The sequence below is a fragment of the Mesoplodon densirostris genome, chromosome 3 (genome assembly GCF_025265405.1).
Source record: "Mesoplodon densirostris isolate mMesDen1 chromosome 3, mMesDen1 primary haplotype, whole genome shotgun sequence".
Taxonomy (NCBI): Eukaryota; Metazoa; Chordata; class Mammalia; order Artiodactyla; family Ziphiidae; genus Mesoplodon; species Mesoplodon densirostris.
Genome location: NC_082663.1, coordinates 177,853,029 through 177,867,427, shown reverse-complemented (window position 1 = coordinate 177,867,427; position 14,399 = coordinate 177,853,029). Strand labels below are relative to the sequence as shown.

The 14,399-nt window shown below is 52.6% G+C and overlaps 2 protein-coding genes across 2 annotated transcripts in view; both read left to right on the top strand.

Moving 5' to 3' along the window:
* FLT4 (fms related receptor tyrosine kinase 4) overlaps window positions 1-5,448 on the top strand; it is a 38,583-nt gene extending 33,135 nt beyond the window's left edge. Inside the window, exons 28-30 of the mRNA XM_060092673.1 lie at window positions 202-322; window positions 1,396-1,481; window positions 5,253-5,448. Of these exons, the coding sequence (XP_059948656.1) occupies window positions 202-322; window positions 1,396-1,481; window positions 5,253-5,448 (403 nt within the window). The remainder of the gene's footprint in view (window positions 1-201; window positions 323-1,395; window positions 1,482-5,252) is intronic.
* A 7,740-nt stretch (window positions 5,449-13,188) lies between these two features.
* On the top strand, window positions 13,189-13,554 carry SCGB3A1 (secretoglobin family 3A member 1). Its single transcript, XM_060094582.1, has one exon. It carries the CDS (start codon window positions 13,189-13,191, stop codon window positions 13,552-13,554), a length of 366 nt encoding a protein of 121 aa, XP_059950565.1.
* Window positions 13,555-14,399: the final 845 nt, after the last annotated feature.

Genomic DNA, 14,399 nt, shown 5'->3' with positions numbered 1-14,399 from the left:
CTGCCTTGTACAGGGTGGCCCATCCTGGGGTGAAGTCCTCCCTCAGTCTCTCTCCAGTTCCACGTGACACATAAGCTGGGTGCCCTCCACTCACCTTCCACACCCTCCCCACTGGAGAGGGGTGCAGAACGAGAGGTGGGAAGAGCTTTCAGGAAGGGTGCTGGAGTGCGTTCCTCAGCACTTTACATTTTCTCCCCACAGGTATTATAATTGTGTGTCCTTTCCGGGATGCCTTGCCAGGGGGACTCAGACCCAGGGTCCCTTCAGGATGAAAACGTTCGAAGAATTTCCCATGACCCTGACAACATACAAGGCCTCAGTGGTAAGTGGGAGTGGGTGCACCTGTGCGCCCCAGGTCAGGGCCACTGGGCTCTTTCCACCGGGAGTCAGAAGTCAGGAAGTCCTGAGGCCAGCAGCAGAAACCAGCTTGAAAATGTCAAGTCCAGGTTGTGCCTCAGGCATGGTGGGGTCTGGGCACCCATGCAGTGCCACCGTGTCTCTGCTGCTTTCATCTGTGCCCTCCTCACTCACAGAGGGGCTCGCCTCCCTAGCACCCCCTTTTTCTCCCAGCAAGGTAGAACCCCCAGTAGGAACCCAGCGGAAAGATGACTCCTTCTAGATGGTTCTCCTGGGATCAGCCTCAGTCAGGACCCCCCTTTGGTGGTCATCAAGCCGCATGGCCAGAGAGGAGGATATTGTGTCCCTAGAGGAGGAGGCTGGGGTGAGGGGCACGGAAACCCACCTGTGTTCTCAGGTGCGGTCAAGCAGAGTACATCTCTTACAGCTCCAGGAGGCTGAAGGCACAGACAGCCTCCCAGCCTCCCTCCAGATGGGGTTGGTGAGTGAGCGCAGGCCCAGGGGAGGCTGGGTGCAGAGGCGGCAGTGGGTGCCCTGGATCAGAGCCATGCAGACCCAGGCTCCCATTCCCAGGGCCAGATGAAAACACTGGGAGCCCCCCATCTTTGACAAGAGTGCAGTTCCCCTCCACGGAAATCAAAATGAAAACAACGCCAAGTCAGGCTAAAGGTGACCTAGGCCCGCTAAACCTGGGATGTGTCTAAGAATCATTTTTCTATACTATGAGCTGCCAGATCCTTTTGATACCTTCCCTGTTTCTTCTGGTGCTCCTACTCTGCCTGTGCCTTGAGCATGTGTATAGCCACATTTTATGTCTCCCAGTGGGGTGTTCCACTTTTGCCACCCTCCTGAGTAGTGAGGCATGGCCCCGCCAGGCCTCAGTTTCTCCCTCTGTGGTGGGGGCATGTGACCCTAACCTACAGGCTCTGGTGATGGAACGGATGCCTGTTTCCCGCACACTTCACGCAGGATGAGTGTCAGGTTGACAGCGGGGCAGGTCCTTGGGGCCCACAGCCTTGGCTTCTTTTCTCTGCACAGGATAGCCAGACGGACAGTGGGATGGTGCTGGCCTCCGAGGAATTTGAGCGGCTGGAGAGCAGGCACAGACAAGAAAGTGGGCTCAGGTAGGGCTTCTGGAGCCTCCTCTCCTGGAAGGGGCCAGGGAAGGGAGGCCAGGCTGGCATGTGCCTGTCACTCTCTTACCTGAAACCTTTCATGGCTCCATAGTGCTTTTCTGTGTGTTCAAGGCAGGCCACTCTGGGACTTGAGGCCTTTGTCCACCAGCCTTACCAAAGGCCCCCTCTCCCCCATCACTGTCCTGACCCAGTACGCCTGGCGCTGGTCCCCAAACCTCCCTGCCATTCGACAGATGCTCAGACAATATCTCTTTGTGAAACCAGGAAAGATCCACCATGCCCAATGCATGTAACACGCTTCCCCCAGCCAGGGGAGGCTGCCCAATGCATGTAACACCCTTCCCCCAGCCAGGGGAGGCTGCCCAATGCATGTAACACCCTTCCCCCAGCCAGGGGAGGCCACAGATCATGTGACCTAGAGCTGGCTGGTGTCCTACTTTTATAAGAATATGGTTACAGAGAAATCCTCCTGTGTGCTTGCATAGGGGGGTGACCTGCATAAACAATGACCTCCATTTGCCCAAGAAGATAGCCCCTGTCTCTAAAAAAAAAAAAAAAAAAAAAAAAAAAACCTGAATATTTAAACTTTTAAGGGTATATATAAAGTAGTTAAACGTCTACTTATCCACTTTACTAGTTGACTTGCTCATAGCTGTTTAAATGACAGTACCTACAATATTATATAAAACTGCTCTTTTCTGCTTTCTTCAGATCCTTGTGTTCAGACAGTTCACTTCCACCTTTGACACCTGTGTCTGTCAGGGTCCCCTTTTTGGGTCATCTGACAGTTTTTCAGAGCAAATCTTGGCTTCTGCCTAGGCTGTTTTTCAGTCATAGATGTTGTCTCTGAATATTTTACCCTAGTCCACAGATGTTAATTTGTATCACATTAGTATAGTTGATGCCATTTTTCGCCTTTCTGATAGGTATAGTTAAGACCTCTACAACTTAGCCAAATATCTGTTATTTTCCCAGAAGCTTACAAAGGGCATGTTTGCAGCACTGTGGACACTGGTGGTTGTGGGGCCATATGCCTAGGGATAATTACTGCATCTGTATCATGCATCTTGGCATTTTTTGTTTTTGTTGATTCTATCAGGTGATCCCTATTACTAACCTAGGTTTGGAAAATTAATGCTAATTTCTTTGACGGAAAGAGCTTCTGGCTGTTTCTTTACACAACAGTTGGTTTATCTCCCCAGAAAGTAATTCAGTAAGAGGGTGAGCCAGAGGATGGTAGCTTGTTAAATTCAAATCTCCACAGATCTTCCTAAAAACAACACATGGAACAAGGCCTCTCAGAGCCCATGCCTATGATACAACCAGGGGAGAGACTCCAGCTATGTGTGGGTGTAGAACTCAGCAGCAGAACCAGCAGAGCCATGCCCAAGCCCTGGCAGAAGGAGGGCAGAATGGGGACTGCCCCGTGAGAAGGGAATGTAAAGGTCCTTGGGATGGTGGCCGTGCAGACTGGGGAGATAACGGAGTATGAGCACTAGAACAACTGTCTTGGGAAGGCACTGCTTCTGAAAGGGCAGTGAGCAGGAAGTGAGTGTACACCTCAGGTGCCTGGTGGTGAAGGAAAAAGAAAGTTGCAGAAGATTCTTATGGAAGCAAGATTGTATTAAGAATCCAGAAGACAGATACCCAAGGATCTGTTCATTACAGAAACTGCACCTCATGAAAGAGGCAACAAAGTGCACTAGTCTCTTCCCAGGTCCCCTTAGAAACACTTTGTGATGAGCCACAGAGAGGTGTAGCAGGTGACTTCGCAGGTGCATTCACTTGACATATGGACCATTCTCCAAACAGGTGCAAGGATGGAATGTGCCTTGGAGGCATCTGTCAGGGAGAAGGAGGGAGTTTATCTGCCCAGTTCTTTCCTATCTCCTCTTAACCACTGGTTAGTACTCACCCTATGGGAAGTTAACTCACCCTCACTTCCAGGTGGTTCACCCAGCCCTTTCAATGGCCACTCAGGATGCCAGATCTCATTCCCTGTGGTGTGGCGTTTCATCCAAGTCTGTAGGTGAAAGGAAGATCTGGAAACCCGGGGCTTGTGGTTGGTCAGTATGGATGAATGGCAGCAGCCACTCCCTGCTAAGTGACTGGCTGGTCCCCAGTGGTGATACAGCATGGGACACAAACGGAGCCTTTGGAAAGAGGGATGCAGTTGAAGGAATTCAAGGTGATGTGGATCTGATACGGCACTCCTGAATGAGGAAACCTAGGGAGACACCCACATTCCTGACCCCCCTTCCATAGGGTAATCTCAGCGTGAATAATCATGAACAGAAAAAATAAGCACTATCCATATAAGAATAAAAAAGAAAATTAGAATTAAAAGTTTTCAGTAGCTGTAAACACTCCAAAAAAAAAAGCATGGAAAAACTGTGATACAACACATCAACATGAATTAAATTTATAATTAAATAAGCAGCTGCACAATGAATCATAAATTCAAAAATTCAGAATAGAAATGGATGAACAGTGTGAAGATATCAAATGGGAGCTGACTAAATTCATGGAAGAAATTGAAATAAAAGACAAATCCTCTCAAAAATGAAGAGCAGAGTGCCCAAGGGACAATTAGATATGATCAGACTTATAGTGGAGGGCACATTTGATAGACATGAAAAGAAGTCAAGAAATTAAAACTGAAATAAGTAAAGAGGTAAAAAAGTGTCAGAAGGAACGTGAAACATTTAGGAGTTGAGTAGAAAAGATCCAACCTATGTACAATTGGTGTCTCTGAGGAAGAAGAATGCCAACAGTGAAACAGAACTAATATTTTAAATATGTAATTCAAGATAACTCTTAAATAAAAGGAGACCTGAATCTACATATTGGAAGGGTACCTGGGAAAACTGGTCCAAGCAGAGTAAACTCTGAGGCATATCCTAGTTGAACTATTTGACTTTAGAGATAAAGATTCTGGGAATTCAGGTAAAAAGACCAAGTCACTTTTAAAAAGAGAGAGAGAGAGACAGAGATTGGCATCCAGCTTTTCAATAGCACCATGCAAAGCCAAAACAGAAGCAAAAGCAAAGAAACAAATTTTCAAAAATCTCAAAGAAAATGAGTGCTAAGGAGGGAGAATCATAGGGCCATCAGTGAGGCAGGTGGGGACTGGATGCAGTAAGGCCTCCTGGGCCAGGGGGAGAAGCTTGGATTTTATTCTGAGGGTGATGGGAAGCCACTGAAGGGTGTATCAAGAGGAGAAGGACACCATCTAACTTGAAGGATCTCTGAAGACTGGCCTATAGGGAGGCATGAGTGGGAGAAGAGAGATGTGCTAGGGCAGCCCAGAGCATGCAGTGATGGCAGCTCACTCTAAAGTAGGGGAAGAGCATGGACTGAGGGGCATGGATGCATTTTGGAATAGACGGGACAGGACTTCTGGGTGGGCTGGATATAAGGGATGAGGGAAAGGGAGGAAGAAAGGATGACACCCAGGTGCTTGAGTCATTGAATCAGCGTTGGTGTCATTTACAGAGGTGGGCAAGACTGGGAGAAAAGCAGGTTTGGGGGGATGAAGTTGGGCTTTCTCCATTGTCCCACACCCAGGCTTGGGACAAAGAAAGCTCTGGTGTTTGCCAACAGTCACATCGGTTTGTTTTTGTATTTAAGTCAAGTCTGTGTGTGCTTCCATTGGCTTTTCTTATTGCTCCGGTTGTGCCTGGTGATTCCTAGAAGACCCAACATGGTTTCGATCACTCTTCTCTTCTTTTCTTACTGACGTCACCTTCCCTGTCTCAGCAGCTGTAAAGGACCAGGCAGGAATATGGACGTGACCATGGCACACCCTGACCCCCCAGGGAGGCGGCAGAGGCCAGACCCAGGGGCCCAGGGCCAGGTGTTCTACAACAGCGAGTACGGGGAGCTGGCAGGGCCACCAGAGGAGAGCGACGGCATCCCATCTGCCCAAGTGCCCTTCACAGACAGCAGCTACTAAAGCACCTTTGGGCAAGGCCCACTGGACCCTGGGCTCCAACAGTTGGTGGGGACTGTGCCTTGCCAGCGAGCAGAAGGCTGGAGGCCCAGGCTGGGAACTCATCTCATTCAGTCTGGGGAAGAGCAAACCCCAGGCTCCAGGGCTCTCTTGACCTCCACCACCATGCCTGCCCAGGACCACCCTGCTGACCCCTGGGGCCCTTCTCCCCTTCAGATTCAGATTCCACTTAGCTCAGCATCCACAGGGGCCAGCCCTGGGTCGGGCACTCTCATGGGAAATATCTCTTTGGGTGCCTCCTCTCAGCATGGTGGGTGGTGTGATCCCTGATTTCTGATGAGGAATATGAGGGTCTGAGAATCACATAGTTATCAAGGTTCAGCTGTGGTCTCCCAGCACCCACCCAAAATGCTGCCCCCTCCATGCAGCCTCTCTTCCCGTGGGAATGGCTTTCTTCACTTGCCACTCCAAGGCTCAGGAGAAGATGCATATGGCTCAAAGATGCATTCCAGCTCAAAGCAACAAATGAGAAATTTGTGGGGGGAATGGGGGTGTCCTCTCCTGAGCCTGGCCAAAACGGCTCAGAGTAGCCATCTCCGCAGTGCCGAGCCAGTTACAGCAAGCCTTCTTCTCCTGCGTGTTGACAAGTACTATTCAACATTGGTTTTTCCCTTAGAACTTCAGAGACTATTTGAGCTGCTGTGAAGAATTTACTTTTTAAAACTTCAGTCTGAAGGGAGCCCAGGGAAGGTTTTTCTGAATCTGGACGATCCTGGCCTCTGACACCCAGTCAAGTGCTGTCGTAACAGACCCCACTGTGGCCACCTCTTTCCAGAGAAAGTCCCCAGCCTCACCTGCCTACCCCAGAACTGGAAGAATCACCCGATGGTCTAGAGATGCCCCATCTGACAATCACCTGGTTCTTCCCTCTGGGACCTAGATCTGCCACCCAAGGCACCATCCAAGCTGTGAACATCCTTGTGAGAGGCAAACACTGTGGGTTCCACCGAGGAAGGCTTTGGGCCTGGCCCAGAGGGCCCACCAGCGTAGCTCTGTACCAGGAGGCAATCAGTGGATGTCCCTGTGGCCCCAGGGAGGCCCTGTCTTCTGCCCTCTGATCTGTACCTGACATCAGTGCCCTGGAGAGTGAGTCAGGCAGGTCAAGCCTCTGCTCTCACAGAACAGCAGAGGACCATCTGGAGGCTGGAGCCATCATGCCCAGGGCACCACCCCCCCAGCCCAGTTCACACTCCCTAGCTACCCACACCCCTAGCAGGAGAAAGACCCTCATCCCAGTTAGCACCACAATGTTTGACACCCCACCCCCACCCCATGAGACGCTTGCAGGACAGGCGGCCGTGCAGCGAGCAGGGGCTTGCCCGGCAGGAACCCCCTCCCCACATTGTGTATTGTTCCTTTAAGATATGGTGAAGGCAGGTATGACTGTCCCCAGTGGACCTCTCCTTCTGTTGTCACCTGCCTGTGAGATTTGGGTCTCAGGTTTACCTGGTGGAAGTCCAGAGGCTGTTTTCAATCAGAGGAGCAACTCATGATTTGCGTGCAGGGGCCCAGTCCTGAGACCCCTCTCACATGTGTACCACCTGTTTGTGTCACTTATTCTCCTGTCACATAACTGCACACACAAAAATGTACTGGGAAGAAAATCTAGCCCCACCCCCCTTGTAGAACATATGCTCTGAAAATATAAAATATTTAACAAAAGATAATAATAAATTTGATGCCAGTCCTGAGTTACGGTGAATGGGTTCTCAGCTAAATCCCAGGTCTCTGTGATCAGCCTTCCTCCTGCTGATCATCAGCCCCACAAGGTCACAGGACTGGCCACGCAAAGGAAAGGGCAGCAGAGGCAGCTCAGCCCCCCTTCTCTGCCCAGTGGGCTGTGGAGTCTCCCAAAGCCACCAGCAGAGGGTGCTGGAAGCACCAGGACGCAGGGTTCCACTCTGAGCTGGGAAGCGCCCAGCTTGGCTCCCGAGAGAGCTAAGAACGCACTCCCCTAATGTTCACTTTATGAATAAAGTGACAGTGCTTTGTCCCCACCTACTAGAACCAAATGCTGCCTCAGGCCCTAAGCACCGGTGGCCCATGGGCCTGAGAGCACAGCCCAGGCTGGGTCCCTGCCATCAACTCGCCAAGTCTCACCCTCCCCCCCAGAAAGAGCCTATGACCACCTCCATCACAGACCACAGACGGGGACAGGACAAGAGGGGTTCGGTGTGCACCCAGGGTCACCTCCATGACTGAGTGCACTCCTGGACTCCAAGATCAGGGGGTTCTGAGCAAAGACCCTTACTTCAATCCCCACCCAGAGAGATGAGCTCCAGCCAGGAGAGTGTGGCAGGGCCCTGCCCTGGGATATTTGTATGCCTTCCCTTCACAAGTGAGTGGCTCGAATAGAGGTGGTTTTAGATTGGAGTGTGACACTTGCCTTCTGGACACAGCCTCAGCAGGCTTCCCAGGAGGGCTAGCCCAGGAGCAGTCCCAGGGACTAAGGAAGGAAATCAGGCCATGTCACATGGACCCAGCTGTCAGCACAGCACAGCGGGCACCTCACCCAAGTGAGCAGACAGAAGCCCAGCAAAGGTCGGGAGCCAGAGGCCACTTTGTGGCCAGGCCCTGTGCCTACCCTGTTCAGGCCTCTCTCACTCCTCGGGCACCTGCTGTGTTGCCTATATCCCGCGGCTGCAACGCCCACTGTCCCGGCCTCATTTTCAACTTTCATGGGCAGAGTCCCTCCCGACAAAGGCAGCTTTTGGCGGCAGTGGGTTTGCTGTTATTTTTACCTCTATAATAATTCTAAATGTGAATACGGAAAAGACCCCCACAGAGTTTGGACATTTTAACTTTACAATATCATTGGTTGAATTTAACCACTTTCCCTTGGCGAATGTCTCAACCTAGGTGTCAGCCATCCGGATGCCTGCCTGTTCACCCAGCCCGAAGTGCACCCACATGTTGTGGGAACCAGTGCCCCCACGGTGCCCAGTTCCAAGTGGGACTGCCCTTCTGGGCTACTCTGGTCCTGCCTGGGCTGGATACTCAGGGCTGCACGGAATGTCCCCACCTGCCCTCACTCCCCAGAGCACCAGAGACTCCAGGTGTGAATAGGAACTCGGCCAGCGAGGGCACCATCCAGGAGCATCTTACCAGGCAACAGTGTATTCCCACCTCAGGGTCCCTCAGCCCTTCCCACGTCCCAGGAACCTTCTCTTCTCTCCTCCTCTCAGGCCCCAGCCCTTCACAGGGTGCCCACCCACCCCCTTGTCCCACCTCCCCTCCTCCCCAGTCTCACACTCCTATTCATTTCTACCAGAGAGCCATGAGTTACCTCCTTTAGAAGGAATCAGGCCAAGGGAACACTTGAGTGTCCCTTGATTCTGTCCTAATGTTACCACTGCCCCTTGGCATCAGGCCCTGCTCTGAGCCACGCATTGTCCTGGGCCCTGGGACATGGCAGAGCCCCTGTCCACAGTTCCCATTGTAAGTAGTGACATGTGGGTGGAGCCCTGCACAGGAGGAAGATTGGTGTGGAAGTTCAGAAGGAAGGAGGAACCTGGGGGGGTGGCTGGAGGTAAAGAGGAGAGGCTGGCAAGAGCCCATCCTGTGGGTCCTGGGAGCCCAAAATTAGGAGTTGGTTTCTTGTTTTAAGGTGAAGTTTAGAGAAAGTGGTGATGAGCTCTGACTTACATTTATGCTCTGAGAAACACACCTCTTGAAGGAGCAGAACAGGACCTCCTGGGAGCTGGGTGAGGCCTGGGTGGGGAGAGTCTGGGCTGCACCAGGCTGGGCTGTGAGGGGCAGAAGAGGACAGCTTTGGAAGACACCGGAAAGGCAGAGCAGTTCTGTTCTTAGTGGGGTCCTTATCCAGGTTACATATGTGGAAAAATCCCTTTTCCTAAGTGGTCTTCTACAAGAGCCAGTCCTAAGACCTGCTCCACCCACATTGCCTGAGGCCCAGGGTGTTCTCAGTCCAGGAGGAGGGTCCAGGCGCCTAAGTACCAAGGGAAGAGCCCGGAGGATGAGCAGAGGATGGGGACACAGAGCCTGACCCGCACCCAAGGAAGGGTCTTCCTGGCTTCCTCAGTGGAGGAAAGTCCAAATGGAAGAAGAAATAGTTCAAAAGAGAGGAGACAGCCAGCACTGGAAGCACCCAGGATCTTCCGGATGAGGTGGCAGTGCTGATGTCCTGGGGGAAGACAGAGGGACACCCAGAGTGGGTAGGTCAGGACTCCAGCCCTGTCAAGCTGGGCTACAGAGTCCCTGACCTTGATGTTCACTGTCAGTAGGGGGAACCCAGGAAACAGCTTCCAGCACAGACACTGGCCTCCCCCACCCCCATGGTGGATCCTCCAGGCCACTTGTCCCTAGGAGGCCCGGGTCAACTCTTGAGGCTGGGCACCTCAGCCCAGATAATCAGCTACAGAGAGTGTCCGAGGTGCTGGCCAGTGCCCATGTCATGGGGCCCACCCCACCAGATGTCCACATGCAACTTCAGAGAGGGAACTGCAACATCACCAAGAAGGAGGCCTGCCCTGTGGACTCCTGAGCGAGGTCTGGGTGCCATGAGCCACCAGGCAGAGAACCTGGGCCAGGTTGTGCTCTGAAAGCTGTTCACAGCTGAGAGTGGAGAATGTGGCACCCTGAGGCTGGGTGGCCCTGGGCCAGGCACTGCCCCTTAGGGCCTTAGCTTCTCATTTGTGACTTGCCACCTTGATGATTAGATAAAAATTGAAATGCCAAAAAAAAAAATTGAAATGCCCCTAGGAGTGACCACACTAAGGAGTAAGCCCTGCCCTCACCAAGTCATGTCCTTCAAAAGCAACATTAAAAGTCAACTGGGAAAGACACTGTCTGCAGTGGTATCCAACCCCGACACCTCCCCTCCATGGACTCACCCACCTACCTATCCCCCAGATACCCACTGCTCCATCCACCCACCCATCCATCCACCCACCCATCCATTCATCTGTGGCTGAATAAACGGGAACTCAACCCACCCACAAATGCCCCTTTCAGGAATCCCAGAGACCTTTTGGGGTTTCAGCCAGGGAGGATGGGGACAGAGTTTTTCTCGGCTAATCAGTGAGGGCTTCAGTGAAGAGAACAGACAGGGGAGGTGGAAAGCCTGTTTTTAGAAGGATTAGGGTCAACCCGATATTAAAAGAAGAAAATGTATCCCTTGTATGAGACCAAACTGGGGAGTTCAAGAAGTCAGTGAGCAGCCTCTGAGGATCTGCTGGAGCAACTGGCTGCAGGCACCGCTGCAGGGCAAGTGAGTCGTTCCTGTCCTGGACCACAGTGCAGTGGGTGTACCTCTGACTCTTCAGAGCCAGATAGGAAGCTCTTTACTTCCCAGCTGGAGCCATAGGTGACAAAGTTTGTCATAAGCCACATGTGGGAGGCAGGAGGGCTAATGGAGGGGCTGAGGGAGGAGCTCAGAGAGGTTGGGGAGAGAGAATTGAGGGCTTTGGAAGGTGGTGGGGCAGCATCTTTGAAGGCCTCGGTCACCCTCCATGGGACACGGGGTCCAGTTAGGCAGGTCAGAATGGCTCCCAGGGTGATATCTCTGGGCTGCTCTGGGCTACTGCCAGAAGTCCATCAGAGCTGGTTTCCATGCAGCAAGACAGCCAGGTGTGGACCACCTGGAAGGAGGCTGCTCCCTCTCCCCAGAATGGAAGGCCTGGCCCCCTTGGGCACAGATAGGTATCATGGTTCCCTCTATGGCCTGGAGAGATAGGAGTAACAGAAGGGATTGCTATTAAACCCTTGGGTTTTAACCTGTTGAATCAGCTGCAAAGAGTCCTCACTTTGGGATGGCAGGGAGCATTTCTGTCTGTAGGTTGGGCCTTGATCTGGAATCTGGGCTGGGACATCCCCTGGGGTTTGATCCACCAGCTCCCATTCCTCACCTGGCAGGCAGCTGCTCCCAGTCCCAGTGCGTGGAGGCAGCACACGGTGCTGGTCCAATGGGGGACCTTCCAGTCCTGAGGGGCAGTAGAAGGCATGGGAAGAGAGCCAGGTGTGCAGACACACCTGGAACTGGCTTGGGGACCCCTGGCAGGTCACTGACTTTCTCTGAGCTGCCTTTCTTCTGACTCGTAAGGGTGATACCATTCCATTTAAGGAATGACTGCTGGCTACACCTTCAGCCCATGGATTGTAGGGCCCCACTCTAGCCCAGGGTGAAACAGGTGGGCTGGACTTAATTATACAGGACACAACTTGGCCACAGCCACTGCAGTCAGCAGAGCCACTTAGAGCAGTGCAATCTGGAGGAGTCTCATGGGAGACCACTGATTCATGCTGATATGGGGAAGAGGAAGGTGGGGAAAGACAGAATCTCCTCGGTTTGAAACTGGGAGGAAACCCTCAGCTGTGTCCACATTTTCCTTACCCGCCTTGTGCTATCGTCCCCACTTACTCCAGAACCAGTCTCCGCTTTGGGGAGCCCTCAGGTCTTGGTTCATGGCACCTCGCCACGGGCCCCTGACAGTGGTTCTGCTTGTCCCCCTCTTCCACTCCAGCCGGTCCTGACCCTGTTGCCTCTGCACCTGGGGCACCAGGCTCCTCGTGCTTGTCCATCTAGTGCCCCGGAGGAACCAGGACATTCCTCTGCTTACCACCTCCCAGGGCTCCCCATCCCTCTGCGCAGGAAGTCTTGCTCATCCCTAAGGTCTTCACGCCCTCTGGGGACTGCCCCACCTGAGCCCTCAGGCCTCCTCTCATGACCCTGCCCACCCCAGTTTCTTTTCTTTACCCACCGACACCAGGCTCTCCCACCCTTAAGCTGGTGCAAGCACGAGCCCTAGTCTGGGAACATTCGTCTGCTCTCTGCTTCATTCTTTAAGGCACAGCCCAGATGTCCCTTCCTCTGGGAAGCCTGCCCTTGCTTGCACAGAGTTCACCTTCTCTCCCTCCACTCTTAAGCCACCTCCTATGTCCTTCTGTCCAGCCACCTCCTTGCTGGACCCCAGCTCTCTGCTTATACAGCTGCCTCTCCCAACCGGCCAGGGCTGCCTGGACGCAGCACAGGCCAGCTGTCAACAAGGGAGGGAGTGGGTGGCCAGGGGTGCTGTTTAGGCTGTAAAGGCGCCCTGGGCACCTCCTATAGGAGACACGCCTTCAGCAGGCCTTCTTGGGGCCCCAGGTCCCGGGGGGCAGTTCATCTTGTGGACTTAAAAAATTATTCACAACCTAAAAGTTGAGAGCTATGCTTCATTCAGCGGAAATGTTTAGGACTTAAACCCTGGGGGCAGCATCTCACGTAACCCGGAGAGAACTGCCCCGAGGAGGCGAGGGGGGAAACCTGGTTATATAGAAGTTTTGCAACAAAGGGCAGGTGGTCTGACCATCAAAATTTATTGTCAATTAAAGAAAACCAGATATCCCAAGTTGAGGAATTTAGTGCTTTTCTATATATGGGAAGATGCAAGGGTCTGGGCTCACTGAAATCTTTCCTTTGATATGTGCCTCAGCTCTCTGGGGCCAGTATCCTGTGTTTTCACACCCTGAGTTTCCTCAGCGCTCACAGCAGGGAGTGGCTGCAGTCTGATGGCTGCTAGATGGCAGGTATTCTTTCCTTCCCAATTTTCCTCAGGGCTCACCAGCTCACATTCCTCCTGGTGGCCGCATTTGCTGATGACTATGACATCTTTTGTTTAATGATATGGCAGGAAATATTCCATTTCTCAATCTCTACTTGTGTTTGCAGCTGCTGCTTTCTTCATGAACTTCATAGCCAAGCCTGTGGCTCCACCTTCGGCTGCCCTCGCCCCTGCCGTGGAGGCCAGGGCTGGGGCTGCGGCCAACCCCTTTCTCAAAGGCTTCAACCCTCTGAAGTTCATCCTGGCCAGGCTGGGAAACCCAGTGGAGCATCTCGTGGAGGGCTCCAGAAAGTGTGTGGCTGAGCTGGACCCGGAGGCCATGGGGGCCCTGAAGGCTCTGCTGGTAATGTGGGCACCCTCCTCGTGCCAGCAGCCCCCTCCAGCCATCCTCCAGCAGAGTGGAAGTACTTCACGCCTCAAAATCCTACAAGAGGCATCTGGGTCCTATGTCAAGGAAACCTCATTTCCCACTCCCAGGAGAAGCTAGCTGTTCCTGGGCAGGAATCAGGATGATGGTCATATCTGAACGGCAGCGGGGGCTGTGGAGGTCAGGAGGAGTAAGGTACTGGACGTACCTGTCACAGGGATGCCGCCCATGCCTGTCCCAGCACAAAGTATGTGTCATGACCCACCTGGGAACCCTCCCCAGAGTTGCAGCAGTACCCTCCTGCCTGAGGTCCTTCAGGCGTCTGTGGCCTCGCCTCACTCTCCCAGTGGCAGTGGCTGGACAGGGAGCACGCTCAAGCTTGGCTTCTCCTTTTCAGGGTGCCCTGACGTGCTCTGGCTGAGCTGAGGCTGGACTATCCCAGCCTGGGGACAAGATGCTGCCACCTACAGGCTGGGGACCTGCTGCCCAGCCCTGAGCATTCGTACCCTTCCCCTATTCTCTCAATAAACATGGATAAGAGCAGCTTTGGGGTTGATGTCTTCTCACCTTTATGCTAATTCCAGTTCCTTTCCCTGCTGTGAGCAATAGTGAAGGAAGAGGGGCCTCAGCCTGGGGCTAAGGCTGGGTTGGTCCCTACACCTCAGGAGGTACACCATGCCCTCAGATTGTGTGTGTGTGTGTGTGTGTGTGAGAGAGAGAGAGAGAGAGAGAGAGAGAATTATAATTGACATGTGGTAGGTGGCATAGAGCCAATAATGAAAGCTGACAGGGATCAGGCAAGCATCTGTGTTAAACTGATTTGAAAATTAACAAGGAGCCTTTTTCCCTGTTAGGCTCATTATTTTTTAAATTAATTTATTTATTTTTATTGGAGTATAATTGTGTACAATATTGCATTAGTCTCTGCTGTACAGTGAAGTGAATCAGCTATACGTATACATATA